Source organism: Setaria italica, chromosome VII (genome assembly GCF_000263155.2).
Source record: "Setaria italica strain Yugu1 chromosome VII, Setaria_italica_v2.0, whole genome shotgun sequence".
NCBI classification, from domain to species: domain Eukaryota; kingdom Viridiplantae; phylum Streptophyta; class Magnoliopsida; order Poales; family Poaceae; genus Setaria; species Setaria italica.
This window is the reverse complement of record NC_028456.1, coordinates 20,524,314-20,543,346: the sequence shown is the minus strand read 5'-3', so window position 1 is coordinate 20,543,346 and position 19,033 is coordinate 20,524,314. Positions and strand designations below refer to the sequence as shown.

Genomic DNA, 19,033 nt, shown 5'->3' with positions numbered 1-19,033 from the left:
TTGGAGACTCTACCTTGGTGAACGGACTCGAAAGATTCAAAAGCTCTCGCCCTAGCCTTGATTTCTTGAACGATACGCCCATAAATAAATCCCATTGCTAGGTCCTTTAATATTTCTCACCACATTGGCACAATGGCATTATCAAAAGTCAGACGAACCTAACTGAGCACGAGGTCGCTAGCCAAGGCGAGTCTCTCTCTGCAAGCAACTGCTTCCATCAATTCCGACTCCGTAATCCCATCGATAACTAGCTCTGATGCATCCATGAACGAGCCAACGCCATCCCTTGCTGTGGCCGCAGCAGCTGCTCTGCCCGTGTTCTTAGAAATTGCCGCATCCATTAATCTTCGTCAGGTTCCCTGGTGGAGGGATCCACCTAGGAGCATTTTGTCGAGGCACTCTTGCTGCTCGTTGTTCAGGCTCGGTGAGATCGACATCAGCAAGAAACCTCTTAATGAAAAGTGGGTTGATAGTGGATTCTGAAATAAATTTTCATGCAACGTCTTTCTCCGCACATACCAGATAGCCCACGTGGTGACCGCAATTCTGGTCTTCTTTGCTTCTGCTCAGTGCTCACCATGCACGAGCATCCGTCTACTGCAAGTGTTCAATCACTCTGGCCGTCTCGCGCGAGTTGGTTTTTTTTTTTTTGAGTTACGCGCGAGTTGGTGGGTGGATGGCCCAAAACAAGTGTAACTGGCCCAGTCAGGCTCACGGTCTTTGGGCTTGATATACTGTGGAATGAAACGGATGCAAACTGGCCCAGTCAGGCCCACGTCTTCAGCTGGCTAATTATTGCAGCCCACACACAATGCACAGTTCGATGAAATATGTATGAAACAAACCGGCAGGGCAACAAGCCGCATACTGAGTAGCATATTCGAGTTCCTTTATCTTTTTGTTGTTTCGATTTGGACCATGCTCTGGGTCTGGGGTTGCCACCCTGCAAGGCTCCGAACCCCCCCCCCCCCCCCCCCCCCACCCACCCAACACACACACATTTTTAAACGAAATTGGAAAATGATCACGCGTGTCCTGGCCCGGCCTACCATGCCAATACAATACAACTACAATACCCCATGAGGCCATGCACCAGCTTCACGTCACCACCAGACACCGAGTAACACACGGAGCGACAATTTGCAAATAAAAAAAATCACTCCTATCACATGCCATGATTTTTGCTTGTTACGATGCTTTTTTTTTTCTTTCCTCACAGCAGCAGCGGTGGCATTTAGGGGTGAAAATGGTGATGGAAATTTTCGACCGACCGAGCTTCGTTTCCGGAAAAATGATTTCGTCTTTGATCATTTTCGATTCCACCCAAACATAAAACTTGATATTTCTAATTGCTTTCACCTCTACATTGCATTTCTCGTATAATAGTTCGTTTCAGATAACGTGATTTCATTTCCGATTGCTTCGGTCGTTTTCATCCTAGTGGCATATCCCCATTTCCAGTCCAGCGGAAAACAGACCTCGAACAGTTGAACTCGAACCACGCGGTCGCGCCAGCCCCGGTGACGAGGGCAATCCTCTGGGCTTCTGGCAAAAGCGCAGAAACCAATCAGCATCAGCCCCCCTGGCCGGCCGGAGCAGCCGGCGACTGGAATGATGGAGCGGGGATGGGATGGACAGCTACGCCGGTGGCCCGTGCCAGTTGCGTTGCCGCGTCGTCCTCGTTCGTCGGTGAGGAGGACCCCCCCAGCCCGGACACGGGATGCGACGGGAACTCGGCGTGTGGCTGGCTGGCGTAACCGTCACGTCGGGTCGTCGACGCTGACCCGACCTGAACGACCCGCCCGAGTCACCGAGCCAGGGGGCCCCCGCCTACGCCGCGGCGAGGACACTTGGACTAGCACGCGCGGGGCGAATTGGATAATCAGCCGGCTGGCCGCCCGCGGCCCCCACGGCCACCGACCAGCCCAGCCCGAGGCGACGACGGGATCGAGGGAGCTGGGAGAAAGGAGGCGTTGCGCGGACGCCCAAAAGGAAAAGCTTTTTGCATCCGGGTCACCGAGCGGTGCCAGTAAGGACGAATCCAGCCGCCCAAAGCGGCAGGTGAACAGAGCCCCAAAACTGCACTGCACCGGCGGCGGCCACGAGCGCACCAAAACCCCGCCCGCTCCCGCGTCCCGTCGCCGAGAAGAATCCTTGCCTTCGCGAAGCCTCTCCAGCAGCCTCCTCGTCGCCGCCCGCGCCTGGAGGTACTGCTTCTTCTTCGCTTCCCGTCTTCGATTGGTTTGGGTTCGGGGTTGGATTTGGCGGTTGTTGCGGTGGGTTCCCTTGTGTTCATCGGACTAAGAGAAGTGCCTGCGGTTTTCCCCCTTTCCGTGGAGGGCGCCTGTAGCCTCTGTAGGGGTATTCGTGGCTACTGTGATTCGTGGTCACGAGAAGGGGCCGCGCGGCGCGGTTGGCAACCGAAAGCTAGCGGCATGTGGTTTCCGTCATGATTTGTGTTGATGAACTCCGTTGCTAAGATTGAGAGAAACAGGTTGTACTCATGCCATGGCTCCCTGAATGAACCATAGAAGTTAACACAAAACAAACGGGCAACCTGGCCTTTTTATATACTTGTTTATCAGTCATTCTGACGAGGATTTTATATGTCAATCCTCAAACACTAATTACTCTAGGTGAATTGCGCTTTGGTTCATGGTTAATAATTCCCAACGCAGCAAGACTGAATGTCGTGAGGTGGTACTAATACTTAATCGCATCGTTTGTTGCAGCAGCAATGCAGCTATACCACCACCCATATTCCCTGGACAGCCAGAAAGTGCGGATGGCACTGGAAGAGAAGGGCATCGACTACACATCCTACCACATCAACCCACTCACGGGCAAGAACATGAATGTGGACTTCTTCCGCATGAACCCCTCCGCGAAGCTCCCTGTCTTCCAGAACGGTGCTCATGTCATCTATCGTGCCATCGACATCATTCAGTATGTTCTTCCTTCACATTGGACGTACCTGAGACGTGTACATTTTTCTGCTGCTCTTGAAGCAGAAATGTTTATCTATGTGCTTCATGTTTCCATAGGTACTTAGACAGACTTGCGGTGCATTTAAGTGGTGAGATCCCCCCTGTGAATACTGAGGTTCACCAATGGATGCAGAAAGTTGATGCTTGGAATCCTAAGATGTTCACCCTCACACACACCCCGGTCAAGTACCGTGCGTTTGTCTCCAAGTTTATAAGGCGGGTGTTGATTGCTCGCATGGCTGAAGCCCCTGATCTAGCTAGCATGTACCATGTCAAGCTCCGCGAGGCTTACGAGACCGAGGACAAAGTAAAGGACCCTGACATCATGAAGCAAAGTGAGGAAGAATTGAGCAAACTCCTTGATGATGTTGAAGCTCAGCTCAGCAAGACCAAATATCTTGCTGGCGATGAATTCTCACCTGCTGATTCGATGTTCGTCCCTATTCTTGCGCGCATAACTCTTCTGGACCTTGATGAGGAGTATATCAGCTGTAGACCCAAGATACTTGACTACTATAATTTGGTGAAGCATCGGTCAAGCTACAAGATTGCCATTGGCAAGTACTTCAATGGGTGGAAGAAGTACCGGACTCTCTTCAAGACGTCTTTCTTCCTTTGCGTTCGAACCCTGTTCAGGAGGTACTAGATAGTCCAGCAGCTGCATAGCTGAATCAGTACCTTGTGAACCGACATGTACAGTGAGTAGGCTAAAAAAAATATAATCTGTATATCTTCCATGTGTTTTTTCTTATGGTTCTGAGTTTTGTTTTCACTTGTGAAAGCAAATACATTTGTTCACTTGTATATTTCTGCTTCATGTTGTATGCAGAACTGCGGACATTAGAATTTGTATACAGAATAGGCGTAAGTATACATTTCGGTCTTGTCACTTGTTATAGTCCAGTTCATGTCAGATATAAATTGTTGTTAACTTGATTTTTGTACTACACTACCATTATGACTCTATTGCCTTCATTTTTACTGCCTTTATTTATAACTTGGGCAAATTTGTTATGCCTTTTTAACTTCTATAGCTGTAATTGCTTTCAAGGAGAATGTTATCCCTGATACTGTACTGCACAAGGAATGCTATACCCTTCTTTCTCCTCACTGCTATTATACTTCAGTGCAAGTTCCATGACCCATTTTCTTCTCCATTCTAAGTGCAGGCCTTAATACTGGTTGGCTTTTTAGATATGGCCATATGAGTTAAGCATGAGGTTTCCTGCACATGCTCTACATTTACAATGCAGGACTGGGCCTGACAACAACACTGCTAGCTCCAATTATGCACCATGGGACAGGTCTGTACTTTGTTTTCTCAACATTTATCCATAGTGCACGACAGGTCTATATATACATCGGATCCATGCTCTGTTCAACAATTCAAGGTTCTTGCTTGGGAGCATATGGATGATGTAGGACTTTAGAGCAAGCCGGGAAGAGGAAGAAAGAGAGGGTGTAAGAGCAGTGGGAATGGGAACATGGAGGAAACCTAACCTGTTTGTTTTCTCCTCCAGCAACAGAGGTGGAAGCTAATCTTGGTTCAGTGTTTCCCAATGCCTCCCATTCCTATCGTTCTTACACGCTCCTTCCTTTTCCCTTTGGCTTGCTGTGCAATTGTTTTAGTCGACAAAACCAAACTACACACCTATTTGGATGATTTGAACTCGAGGGTGAGTGTGGAAAAGGAAGAAAAGTGGGCCTAGGAGCAATGGGCATGAGAACATAGAGGAAGGCCTAGGATGCAGAGATCTCATTTTGAATCTTCCTGATGTGCCTCCCATGCCTACTGTTCTTAGGTGCTCCTTCCTCTTCCTTTCATCTTACACAATACACAGATGATAAATGGTGTTATTTCTTAAAAAAATGGTCTGATACTGTTCCTTACATGGACATTTTCCTTTTCTTTGTTTCTCTGGCAAGCTTCAGTTCATGCATAATTTAAGATGATGGCTTTGTTTATTATAATTATTTCAGTTTCAGGTTCATTGCCATGTTAATCCACTAATAGGTTAAGGTGATGCTTTGTGATAGATAATCAGGCTAGCTCTTGCCCCATTTCTTATCTGAGCAAGTAGCGCTCTGATCTTTTGGCCATACCTTGCCTGCCAAGTGCCAACTGATGTTAGCAGGCTGTAACAAGTAGTGGCACTGTAGTAAGGATTATGACAACAGCAGTAGTATTGCCTGACTAGTAGAATAGTTGAAGAGCAACATTACATTGTACCTTACTTGGCTTTTGGTCTTCTGAATATAGAGGAGGAGCTAGCTGCAGCTTAGTTCAGCAGCACCAAACAGAGTGCTCTCTGTTCTTCCTTCTTGGTGTGTGCTTGAGGTGTTGCCTGCCAACAGCTTGACTGTTTGGCTATGGCTAGTACACAAGATTATGTTCTAATTCCACTAGCACAATAATATAACCACTTAACTGTGAAGTGTTCTGGACATAACTATTCATTACACCAAGATTTTCAAGTAGTTTTGAAAACTGACTAGCTCATGAAATCTTGTCAAGAACATATACAAGTATGTTCTTTCACAGAGCATGCCGCATGTATTCGCAACTAACTTTTGTTCTATGAATAAGGATCACAAAGTATAGAGAAAACAATGATGATGACACACATGACATAAACATTTTAATCTGATTCTGTATTTGAATCAATGAGCGCTGCACAATCAATATTATCAAGCACCCTATTATTCTTTAATGAAATGATATGCGGCTCTCCTGCATATTTGTGAAAAAAATAATTAGTGACTCTGCTGCAAAATTCGAACCAAAGACCCAGAAACGTCGACACCTTTTGATCTTCCAAGTTACAATGAACCATAGATAATAGTATGTGATAGTTTGTGATTGGAAAAACATACTATCTGATAGTTTTTCGTTTGTGAAGTAATCTTTTTTCCTTTCATTTGAGAAGCAGAAAGCTGGGGAGGGCTATGTGAGATGTTCTAATAAGTGGAGAAAAGTCAAATTAATATATAAGTTTTCTTGTACAGAATTTGAACTTTTGTTGCTAAGCTGAACAATTCTTAGCGTTGCATTACATAGTCATTGATTACAGCTCTCCTGCTTTCTGGTTCCAACAATGAGAGTTATCACTGTTTTATTGTCATTTGCTCTTAACCTGAATTGTATGGCTAACTGTTTTATTGCAGTTTGCTCTTAACCTGACTCTCCTTCTTTTATGTTTGAATAGTTCAGTTGTCACGGTCTTGTTGTTTGCTGTAGTTATAATGTTGCCAAGTTCTTACGCCTTTTTTAACTTAAATCATGTCTAACTGCTTTTAAACAGCATGTGTTATCCCTGATGTTTGAACCCTGCCTACAACTAAACTGCGTAATGTATGCTATCTGCTTTCCTTTCTCCTCATTGTTCTCATTCTTAAATACAAGTTTCTTCACCTTTTATTTTCATTTCTAAGTGTAGGGCTTAATACTGGTTGGCCTTTTAGATATGGATAAGCAGATCTCCTGCTTGTGATCTGCATTTACACAGCTGGATAGGGCCCGGGCATCACATTCATATGGCCTGCACCCTTACAGTCATTCTGCAATGGTGCACCATGGGCCAGGTCTGCGCACTGTTTTTTTTTTCTCGAACGACGCAGGAGAGCTGCGTGTCATTTCATTAAGAGAGAAAAGAGAGTACAACGAGTCCGGTTATGGACCAAAACCCGAGCACTGAAACACACCCCCACACACCTACACAGCGAAGCTTACAGACGCGCCACAACAGTAAGCATGACCTCGACCAAAAACCCCTTGACCTAGGCTGGTGGGGTCAGCGACCTCACTAGGAGTTCCTGAAGTTTAGTTGCCCCAGCCATGCCCCAAACGCTACACTCATCTGCCACTGTCTGGAGCAGCAAAGAGGTGCTTGGCCTAGCATTCTCAAAAATACATGAATTCCTGTGTTTCCAAACTTCCCAGGAAACCAAGATAATTAGTGAGTTAAGCCCTTTCCTTATCTCCTTAGGTGCTGAGCGCAATGCCTTCCTCCACCAAAAAGAAAAACGAGCCTCAGAAGGTGAGGGTATCAGGGCTGTCAGTTGTAGAGGTTGGAGGATCAAGGCCCAAAACTGCCTTGTAAATACACAGCCAGCTAACAGATGCTGAATAGTTTCCTCCTCTTGATCACAAAAAGGACAGACCTCAGGGTGAGGCAATCCTCGTTTGGCAAGACGGTCCACTGTCTGCGCGCTGTTTGCTCCACACAAGGTTTTCTACAGAGTGCACTAGTGGTTATATATGCTTCAGATCCCAGCAATCTGAGCTTCTTGTTTGAGATTATGTGGAGAGTAGTACTTGAGAGCAAGCCTAGAAGAGGAAGAAAGAGAGGGCCTAACAGCAGTGGGAATGGGAATGTGGGGGAAAGCCTAGCCTGATTGTTTCCTCATCGAGGGATAGTGGAAGCTTGGTTTGGTGCCCTATCCTTCCCATTCCTATTGTTCTTAAGCGTTCTTTCCTCTTCCTTTTGGCTCGTGATGCAATTGTTTTAGCAGATGATGCCATGCATCTATCTGGATCGTTTGAATCTTAAGTGAGTGTGGAAGAGGAAGAAAAGAGAGTCAAAGAGTAGTGGGCATGGGAACATGGAGGAAGGCCTTTGGCAATCTCATTTTGGGTCTTCCCGATGCCTCCCATGCCTATTGGTCTTTGGTTCTCCTTCCTTTTTCCTTTCAGCTCACACAACAATACACAGGATGAGGGTGTGTTTCTATTGCTTGGCCATTTTTCTTCAATGATTGTATGGAATTACTCTCTACCTGTTTAGTTTATGATGATGTCTTGGTTAAGTGTAATTGGCATAATTTAATCTGCATAAATTAAGATATTGCATGATTAGTCTGTGCATAGTACCACACGTTTGCCTCCAAATTCATATGGCGTTTGATTGCTCACATTGCTGAAGCCCCCTGATTTGACCAGCATATACCATGTCAAGCTCCGTGAAGCTTATAATACAGAAGGCAAACTAAAGGACCCTAAAATCATGAAATAAAATAATCAAGAACTGAACAAACTCCTCAATGATGTTGAGACACATCTGAACAAAACAAAATATCGCACTGGCGAGGAATTGTCATCTGCTGGTTCAATGTTTGTTCATATTCTTGCACACATAACTTCTTTCGACCTTGGTGAAAAATACATCAGCTGCAGACCCAGGATATCTGGGCACTTCACTTTGGTGAAGCAGTTGCCCAGCTACAAGGTAGCAATTGGCAAGTACGTCAACATCTGGGACAAGTACCGGACTCTCTTCAAGACCTTGTTCCTGAAATATGGCTGGCTGTTGCATAGCTGAATTGATACCTTGTAAATTGATGTGTACAGTAGTTTAGGATGAAATGAAGTATTATTTGCTATCAAGGGATTGTTCCTAATTTTTTTTGTCCCATGTGTTATCGAAATATTTCCTTTTCTTGTATACTTCTCAATATCCGCTGTCGTGTTTTCGACAGACTAGTAACAGGCCATATATGCACTTGCATTTTGCTAATGTGGAATATCTATATCCATGGGCTAACCATACGTTATCACCTGTTCTAGAGTATTTCGTGACTCAAATTACCTGTTGTTAGGTTGATTTCAAGTTTCAACAGTGGTAGTTGGCACCATCCTGTTTGCTTTCTTTTATACATTGTCCAAGTCTTTAATGCTTTTTTTTTTTTACTTCTAGATTCAAAATGTTCTGAAGTCGCATACTATCCCCAAAACCTGAACTCTACCAAGGCCACAGCTTAACTGCATAAGGTATATTACCTCCTCTCTTTCTCCCCAGCGCTCTTATTTTAATTGCAAGTTTATTCAACCATTTACCCCCGTTCTAAGTGTAGGGCTTAATACTGCTTGTGGTTGGTCCTTTAAGATAGACACATGGATATACAGCATGCAGAAGATCTCCTGCACGTGCCATTTAAAATTCGGGACAGTAGTGGCCTGGCCATCACATGCCCCCTTCTCTATTGGCAGGTCTGTACTTCGTTTTCTCTACATAATGCTTTCTCCAGTGTACACTGCAGGTCTATATATACCTCAGAGCCAAAGTTTTTTGTTCAGCAATCTCTTTACTGTGGACCATATGGAAACTTGTAGATGTAGGATTTGAGAGTGAGCTGGGAAGAGGAAGAGAGGGTCTAAGAGCAGTGGGAATGGGAACATGGAGGAAAGCCTAGCCTGTTTGTTTCCTCCAGCAACAGAGGTGGAAGCTTGGTTTGGTGTTTCCCGATGCCTCCCATTCCTATTGTTCTTAAGCACTCCATCCTTTTCCTTTTGGCTTGCTGTGTAATTGTTTCATTAAGTAACCAAATTATGCACCTATTTGGATGATCTGAACTTGAGGGTGAGCATGGAAGAGGAAGAAAAGAGGGTCTAAGAGCAATTGGCATGGGAACATGGAGGAAGGCTAATGAGGTGGAAATCTATTTGTCTTCCTGATGCCTCCCATGCCTATTGTTCTTAGGTGCTCCTTCCTCTTCCTTTTGGATCACACAAGAGAGAGAATGAGTGGTGTGTTTCCGTTCCTCATTTGACACTTTTTTTTCCCTATGTTTGTTTTTGCATGCCTCAGTAGATGCATAATTAGCGATGATGGCTTGCTTACTCGAATGCTTTCAGTTTCATATTCTTTGGCATGTTTAGTCACAGATAAATTAAAGCTTATGGCATAGCTAGATAGCTAATAGTTCTTCAAGTTTCAAGACTCCACTAGCACAATTATACAACTGCTTAGTATTGACTGTTGTGAACATGTACACATCTCACGCCAACATTTATCAGCTACATGGAGTATGAAATCTTCTTTGGCATGCCTCAATGTGTGGCTTAAGATGATAGCTTGTTTACCGGAATGTTTGATTCTTTGGCATGTCTAGTCCATGCATAGTTTAAGGTGATGGCTTAGCTAGCTATCCCACTGGTCTAAGTTTTAGATCCCACTAGCACAATGATATAACTGATTAACTAGTGATTGTTTTGGATATGAAAAGGCATCACACTAGTAAATTGGCCGCGTACTCAAACTTCAGGAGATACACAAAAATGTTGTTTCATGGAACATGTGGGTGGCATGTATTTACTATTTACCACTAACTTTTTCTACTATGAGCAATGATTGCAAAGAAACTAGACAGAACGAAGACGACGACATACATAATATGAACATTGTACTCTGCTTTGTACACCATCAACAGCACAAACGGCAATTAGCATATATCATGCTAAATTTGAATCAAATGAGCCACACAAAGGTAATACGTGCATACAACATAACATCCAAGTGGGCAAACATTGACAGGTAGAAGATTTCTGACAGTGAATGCATCCTGTCTTGCACTGATGCCTTCAACAGACACCAGCATTGCTAAGCTAAATGCATTGCTGTGTTGGTTTCTACAGTGAGTGTCTTTCATGCTCGGATGCATGGCCACTTGACCAGGCAATGTTGACGTGCTTTGGCCTTCCAAATTTCAAGGGGTTTTGGTTCTTTTTTTTTTTTACCATCTGCGAAAATCTGTAAGCAGGAGTGCCCCTTGCAAAAGTATAAATTGGAGGAAAATATAACTGATGTCTTAATTTCCAGTGTGCAGAACATGATCCTTTGATTTCTCTAATTTGACACATTGTACGTCTGAACAACTCTTGGTTTTTGCCTTGCATAGCCAGGGCATACTTTTCTTTTACAGAAAATCAGGATGCCCATCTAAAACCATGAAAATAGAAAACAGAAGTTAATTTTGTTGCACCATACATGCTCTCTCTATTGATGAATCCAAGTAAATGCATACTTAAAGGCTTCTATCTCTCCATTTCCCTTTTTTTGTGAGTTCATGGCTCATCATGTCTGCCTTTCAGATATGGCACAGCCAGAAAATCTCCACCCAGGCTTCTTCCATGTGCTCTTCATAGGCATGGTCCCACACTCAAGACTGCTATAGTTTACAACTTTACACAACCCCACTGACATCCACAGCTAATTCGTATAGTGCATGAGCTTATTTAGTGCTTTCATTATTCATAGGGAAAGGTCAGCCTTTTAGAAATGACTGAACAGAAGATGTCCTCATGCACGTGCTCTAAACTGACAGTACAGTACAGGGCCTGAAAGTAACATGGGCTCTACTGTCAGTGAAATAAAATGCAGAATGCACTGCAGGTCTATACATACACCTCAAAGCCAATGGGCTTTATTGAGCAGTCCAATGTTCTTACTTGAGAGAGGTATCTGGAGAGCTGCAGGACTTGTAGAGTACTAGAGTGATTTTTTTTTTTTTTGGAAACTGAGAGTGAGCTGGGAAGAGGAAGAAAGAGAGAGCTCAAGAGCAGTGGGAATGGGAACATGGAGGAAACCCTACCCTGTTTGTTTTCTCCTCCAGAAACAGAGGTGGAAGCTTCGGTTTGGTGTTTCCCGGTGCCTCCCATTCCTATCGTTCTTAAGCGCTCCTTCCTCTTCTTTTTTGCTTGCAGCGCGATATGTTTAGATGATCTGATCTTGAAAGTGAGCGTAGAAGAGGAAATAGAGGGCCTAAGAGCAGTGGGAATGGGAACATGGAGGAAGGCCTAGATTTCATTTTGAGTCTTCCTGATGCCTCCCATTCCTATCGTTCTTAGGACCTCATTCCTCTTCCTTTTAGCACACTGCACAGATGATAAATGGTGAGCTTTTAGTTGGCCATTTTCGGCTGTTGTTGTTTCTTTGGCATGCCTCAATGCATGGCTTAAAGATGATAGCTTGTTTACCGGAATGTTTGATTCTTTGGCATGCCTAGTCCATGCATAGTTTAAGGTGATGGCTTAGCTAGCTATCCAACTGGTTTAAGTTTTAGATACCACTAGTGATTGTTTTGGAAATGTAAACACATCACACTAATAAGACTTATTAGGTAGGATATGAAAACTGGCTGCATACTCAAACTTTAGGAGACACAAAAAAATGTTGTCCCATGGAACATGCGGGCGGCATGTATTTTCCAGTTGCCACTAACTTTTTCTGCTATGACCAATGACTGTAAAGAAAGAAGACAAAAAACAAAGATCATAATATGAACATTGTATTCTGGCGCTGTACACCATCAAAAGCATAAACAATAATTAGCAACTATATCATGCTAAATTTGAACCAAATGAGCTATACAAAGAGAATATCTGCATACAGCAGAGCATCCAAATGGGCAGACATTGATACGCAGAAGATTTCTCACAGTGAATGCATCATGTCATACTGATGCCTTCAGCGAACTGAAGCACTGCTAAGGTAAATGCATTCCTGAGACTGTCTCTACAATGAGTGTCTTTCACGCTCAATACATAGATGCATGACCAGGAAATTTAGACCTGTTTTGATCTTCCAAGTTTCAAGGGATTTTAGTTCAACTTTTTATATAGTTTTACCATTTGTCGAAATCTGTAAGGAGAGCTCCTTGCAAAACGTATAAACAGGAGGAAAATAAAACTGATATCTTAAGTTCCAGTGTACAGAACATGATCCTCTCATTTCTTGAATTTGACACATTGGACAGTTGTTGTGTGCTTGAACAATTCTTTGTTTTTGCCTTACATATCCAGAACTACTTTCCTTTACAGAACAAGCAGGATGCCCTTTGAAAAACATGAAAATAGAACCCAGAAGTTATTTTTTTGTAGAACCTCCTTGCCCTCTGTATTAATGAATCTACGTAAATGCACACTTGAAGGCTTCTATTGCTCCCCATTTTTCCTTTTTGTGAGTTCATAGCTCAGGTCAATCAATTAACATGCATGTCTGCCTTTCAACAATGGACACAACAGGATGCAACAGGCCTTAATACAGAAGCTTTATACTCTGCAAAAATCTTTTGTTTTAATTTCTTTCTGTAGTATCTCTTGCTCCGTTCCTTTTCTTTTCCTTCTATCTTTTGGTACCTATTCATTCAGAAGCACTCATACATCTATTGCATGATTGATATATTCAGGTAGGGACCTCCTCTCCCTACTTCCTAAAAGAAAAAGATATCGCACAGCCAAAAAAATCTCCATCCAGGCTTCTTCCATGTGCTCTTAATTGCCAACATAGGCTACATGGCCCCACATTCAGACTGCTATAGTTTACATGGCCCCACTGTCATCTACTGCTATGTCCAATGTCCTATAGTGCACTTGCTTATTTGGTGCTTTCATTGTTCACAGGGCAAGGTACATCAAAGGTCGCCATATATATTCACTCCTGATGTATGAATGGTTCCAGAGTTAGAGCTTCTGTCTTTGACAATTTGTGAGCAGGGAACAGGAAGAAAGAGAGGTCCTAAGAGCAGTAGGAATGGGAACATGAAGGAATGAGAATGCTCTAATTTCTCCTCTAGCATTAGTGGGCATTTGCATTCTTGCATTCCTGATGCCTCTCATTCCTATGGTTCTTAGGTGCTCCTTCCTCTTCATTCAGCTCATGTTACTGATTTGGTTAATAGATTCCAAGGTACATATTTAGATTATTAGAAGGCCCTGATGGTGAGCCGGGAAGAGGAAGAAAAGAGTGTGTAAGAGCGGTGGGAATGAAAACATCAAGGAAGGACTAGCTCACTGGTTTCATCCTGGAAGGGTGGAAACTTGGTGCGGTGTTTCTTGATGCCTCTCATTCCTATTGTTCTTACATGCTCCTTCCTTTTCCTTTTGGCTTGTGTCATTGTCTTTGCAGAAAACCAGAGAGTTAGATACACACATTTGGAAAATGAGGTCTTGAAAGTGAGATAGGATGGGAAAAGAAGCAGTATAAAGAGCTTTAGAGCAGTGAGCGTGAGGACAAGGCATGCCTAAATCCAGATAGTTTAAGACAATGGCTTTGGGGCTGTTTAGGAGGAGGGGACTAAACTTTAGCCCTGTCACATCGAATGTTCGGATACTAATTAGGAGGATTTAACATGAGCTAATTACAAAACTAATTGCAGAACCCCTAGGCTAAATCGTGAGACAAATCTATTAAGCCTAATTAATCCATCATTAGTGAATGGTTACTGTAGCACCACATTGTCAAATTATGGACTAATTAGGTTTAATAGATTCGTCTCGTGATTTAGCCTAGGGGTTGTGTAATTAGTTTTGTAATTAGTCTAGGTTTAATACTTCTAATTAGTGTCAAACATTCGATGTGACGGGGGCTAAAATTTAGCCCCGTCCTCCCAAACATCCCCTTTGTTAACTGGAATGGTGTCAGTTCAAATTCTTTGTCACGTTTAGTCCATGCATAAGCTAAGATGATGCCTTAGGTAGCTAGCCCACTTGTTTAGTCTAAACATTTCTTTAATCCATGCACAATTTCCAGATTCCACTAGCACAATGCTGCAACTGCTCAATAATATTACATCACAAAACTTTACGATATGAATATATGATGGAATGTATTGGCACCAACTTTCTCCTATGACTATAAATTACAAACAAAGTGAAGATCAGACAAATATCTGCAAGTCGATCTACAACACAAACACTAATTTCGACCTGCCAAAATGGTTTGAAACAAACGAGCTGTTCCTACCAAGTTCATGCATGCTCAGTCCAGATGAAATGACTGTTGATGACTTCAACAGTATAGATGCAAGCACCTAAGACCAAATGCTTGGCAAGACCGCATCAGCACTATTGAGTAGCTCCAGATTCATCCTGAAGCCACTCAATGGCTAAGATGATCAACTTGGGGGCAGTTTGAATCCTTCGAATCTATTGCTAAGTTCTGGTTATGTGAGAAAAAAAAACATGTCGTATATAAATGTTTGCAGCTCTGCTGTTAATCTGTTATATGGAGCATTTGGAAACTCACGAACAACTTTTGTTTTCAGAATGGCAGGTGGTGGGATTTGCGGCACTATGCCCCACCCGGCATCTGCAGGGCTTCAGGACCTTGCTCAACTTGGTGGAAAACTTGGTGCCATGCCATGACGGTTGACGGGGATGATCTCTCTGACTGGTACCTGATGGATGATATGATGCTCATGTTGAGAATTGTGCTGGAACCCAGGGCAAAATGACAGACACTACTGCCCCCTCCGTGTAATGTTTAACTCAAGCATTCCATGAGCGTGTGTTGAAGCCTCTCTGGACTCTGTTTTTTTCTGTCTAGAGTATAGCCTTGATGACCTGCGTGTCATGAGTACTTTGGCAAGCTTTGGCTTGCTCAAAATATGGTGAACCTGTTGGTCCTGAATGCATTGCTAACGAACCAAGGCTTTTCCTGGAACTCCAAAAAATCTCTCTACATGCATGACCAGGAAATGTCAGTGGGTTTTGGTCTTCCAAGTTAAATGGATTGTATTTGTGTCTTCGTAGCTTATTAGTTTGTGACAGTTAAACCATTTGTACCTAAATTTTTCTGTTTTCAAGAAAGAGCAGAGATCTTTGTGGACCGTACTAATTGGACTGAAATAAAATCGAAGCATGTTTGCTAATACAAAGTTTGAACCTTTCATTCGTTTGTTGGAAGTTTGAGCAAATTCTCTATTTTTCATGCTGTCTATTTAACGATCCAACTAAATCGATTTAGCGTGGCCAGGCGATGTCCACATCGGCTTCTTGCACGTGCTTTTCATTGATGCTGTAGGTACCATGGGCCCACAATCATCGACTGACATAGGTCATATGGTGTCATCCTCTGTTATAACCCTATGTCCTATAGCACGCCATGCACTTGATGCTTCCATCCTTCACTGCAGAAGTCTATATATACATACACACACAGACACACTCTTGAGGCATGAGTAGTTCCAGGGTCATAGCTCTCCCCATGAGAGAATTTGTGAGCAGGGAAGAGAAAGAAAGAGAGCTCCTAAGAGCGGTAGGAACGGGAATATGAAGGAACGCCTATGCTCTAGTTTCTCCTCTAGCATTGGACTGCCACGGCGATGGCAAGCGGGCCGGCTGTTCAGGCTACAAGATAAGGGGGAGGAAGGAGAAGGGTGGTTGCGATGGGGTCCACGTTCTTCATAGGGGTAAAATAATTTTTTCACAGGGAATTTAATGGTGGTCGGATGAAAAATCGAACAGAGTGTCAAATTAGGAATGAAAGTTGAAGTCAGTGTCAAATAAGGAAGAAAAATATTTTGAGGGTCAAGTAAGGAACGAGTTGTTTTTCTGGTATCAAATAGGGAATTCTCTCTATACATTACTAATTACTACTAGGAGTAGGAACACAACAATATTACATCGTGAAATTTCATGATATGAATATATGATGTAATGTGTATTGGCACCAACTTTCTGCTATGACTATGAATTGCAAAGAAAGTGAAGGTCAGACTAAAGTCTGCAGGCCATCTACAGCACAAACACTACCTTCGCCCTGCCAAAATGATTTATAACAAACGAGCTGTTCCTACCGAGTTCATGCATTCTCCAGGTAAATTAGCAAGGAACAAGCATGGAAATTAATGGCATAATTTGTGCGCAGGTTTGAAATATCATCCTGGATGAAATGACCTATAGATAACTTCAACAGTATATATAGATGCAAGCACCTAAGACCACGCATCAATAGCTAAGATGATCAACGTGGGGGTCGTAGAATCCTTGAATATATATATTGCTAACTTCTGGTTATGTGAGAAAAAAAAACAATATGTGCAGCTCTGCGCTGTTATGTGGAGCATTTGGAAACTCAGGAACAACTTTTGTTTTCATAATGGCAGGTGACGGGATTTGCAGCAGCACTGTGCCCCACCCGGCACCCTCGCTCACCTTGGTGGAGAACTTGGTGTCAAGACCGGGATGATCTGTCTGGATGGTACCTAATGGGTGATATCATGCTCATGCTGAGAAGTGTGCTGGAGCCCGGGGCAAAATGGCAGTGGCAGGCACTAGACATCAACAATGGCTTCAGCTGGTCGTGAAATGCCAGTTTAGTTTTTCGCATAACCCCGGCCCTCTCTGTGTAATGTTTAACTGCAAGCAGTCCGTGAGCGTGCGTTAAAGCCTCGGTGGAGTGTATTTTTCTGTCTAGAGTAGCCTTGATGGCCTGTATGTCATGAGTACTGTGGCAAGCTTGGCTTGCTCAAACTATGGTGAACCTGTTGGTCCTGAATGCATTGCTAATGGACCGTGGCTTTCCCTGGAATCTCTCTACATGCATGACCAGGAAATATCAATGGGTGTGTTGGTCTTCCAAGTTAAATCGATTGTTCGTAGCTAGGTTCTATGGTTTCACCGCTTGTGAAATAGTCTCTGCCTTTTTTGTAGATGAAATTTACCTCTTTTGAAGGAAAAAAACAGAGATCTTTGTGGAGAGTACTGATTGGACTGAAATAAAACTGATGTATGTTTTCCAATACAAAGTTTGAACCTTTCATTCCTTTGATGAAAGTTTGAGCAACTCGATCTTGTGTTACATGACCAGCAATCCTCCATTTTAAAGAAGTAGAAAAACAGGAGATAGATCAAATGGAAATGACAACCTTAAGGTTAACATTTTCATGCTCTCTCTCTATTTAAGGACCCAAGTAAATCAATTTAGCACGGCCGATCCATATCGGCTTCTTGCACGAGATTTTCATTAACATAGTAGGTGCCATTGGCCCACAACCATCTATGGACAGACATAGGTCAATGGTCCCACTGTCATCCACTTTTAGGACCCAACGTACGTTCTGCAGCGCACCAGCATGCACTGATGCTTCTACCCTTCACAGCAGAGCTCTATATATACACTCTTGACTCCTGAGGCATGGATGGTTCCAGGGTAACATCTCTCCCCCATGAGAATTTGTGAGCAGGGAAGAGGAAGAAAGAGAGCTCCTAAGAGCGGTAGGAATGGGAACATGAAGGAATGCGTATGCTCTAGTATCTCTAGCATTGGAGGCGGATACTTGCATCGATGTGTTCCTGATGCCTCCCATTCCTATGGTTCTTAGGCCCTCCTTCCTCTTCCTTTTGCTAGCTTCATTGGTTAAGTGAGGAGGTTCTGATGGCGAGCCAGGAAGAGGAAGAAAAAGAGTGTATGAGAGCAGTGGGAATGAGAACATCTGAGGAAAGACTAGCCCTGAAGGTGGAAATTTAGTGGGGTGTTTTTCCTGATGCCTCTCATTCCTATTGTTCTCATGCACTCCTTCCTTTTCCTTTTGGCTTGTGTGATTATCTTAGCAGAGAAAACTAGAGAGATACATGCATATACACGCATTTGAGAAAACATATAGTGCTCTTGCTCCTTCACGCACTTCCATTCTCACACACTGCAAAAGGTGTAGAAACGCTCATGAAAAATTCTGAGAAAGTTATTTTAGATAATTGGTCTTATGATTAAAAATATATAATTCAAAAGACCAACCTCAATTAAATTTTTTTAGGAGAAATAAAAAATTCAAATGCTAGTGAACAGTAGCATTTCTATTTTTCTCCTTTGCTATTTTCAGGTTTTCTTGTTGGTAGAGTTTGGTACTTTTTTGTAAAAACATAGAGTTTAGGGTTGAGGTTGGGTTTTGGGGGGCATTTTAGATCGAATTTAGAATGTTGTGCAAATTTTTAGAAAATACTCATGACCATTTTCACTGCTTTGATCTACTTGATCATGGGAGTGCCTGAAGGGGCAAGAGCATTAGATGTGTTCTCTCACATATTTCAAAGTTCACACACATTGGATTGGACGATTGGACAGTGAGATCTTGAAGTTGAGACGGCAAGAGTCAGTAAAAAGAGCTTCCGTGCAATGGAAATGGAAGAAAGCATGGCATGCCTCAATGTTTGCATAGTTTATAAGCCTTTAAGGTGATGGGTGTGCTAAGTGGAATGATGTCAGAGACAGATTCTTGGCAATGTTTAGCCTATGCATAAGGTTAAGATTTTGGCTTTGCTAGCTAGCCCACTTGTTAGTATAAGCAAATTTTAAATCCATGCATAAGTTTGGATTCCACTAGCACACTGATGCAGCTGATTATTTCATGAAACTTATTGCGTATCTGCAGTGGGCAGACCATCTTTATGCTCTGACTACGAATTGCAGAGAAAGTAAAGATCATTCAAAGATGGGATGCACATGAGAACATTATTGTGCATCTGCAGAGGGCAGACCATCTCTACAGCT

The 19,033-nt window shown here is 43.0% G+C and overlaps 1 protein-coding gene across 3 annotated transcripts; it reads left to right on the top strand.

The window, feature by feature from the left end:
- The first annotated feature begins 1,905 nt into the window (after positions 1-1,905).
- LOC105914860 (glutathione S-transferase TCHQD) lies at positions 1,906-15,379 on the top strand. 3 transcript variants are annotated; one of them, XR_001164600.2, is made up of 7 exons: positions 1,906-2,207; positions 2,733-2,946; positions 3,045-3,626; positions 4,157-4,291; positions 8,681-8,754; positions 8,838-8,973; positions 14,808-15,379. XR_001164600.2 is itself a non-coding variant. In XM_004975604.3 (3 exons), exons 2-3 carry the CDS (start codon positions 2,738-2,740, stop codon positions 3,631-3,633), a joined length of 798 nt encoding a protein of 265 aa, XP_004975661.1. In that variant the 5' UTR covers positions 1,907-2,207; positions 2,736-2,737; the 3' UTR covers positions 3,634-3,977. The 3 variants fall into 3 exon arrangements, 2 of the variants coding, with proteins under 2 accessions (XP_004975661.1, XP_004975660.1); XM_004975604.3 differs by lacking the exons at positions 4,157-4,291; positions 8,681-8,754; positions 8,838-8,973; positions 14,808-15,379 and having other exon boundaries at positions 1,907-2,207; positions 2,736-2,946; positions 3,045-3,977; XM_004975603.3 differs by lacking the exons at positions 4,157-4,291; positions 8,681-8,754; positions 8,838-8,973; positions 14,808-15,379 and having other exon boundaries at positions 1,907-2,207; positions 3,045-3,977.
- The last annotated feature ends 3,654 nt before the right edge of the window (positions 15,380-19,033 follow it).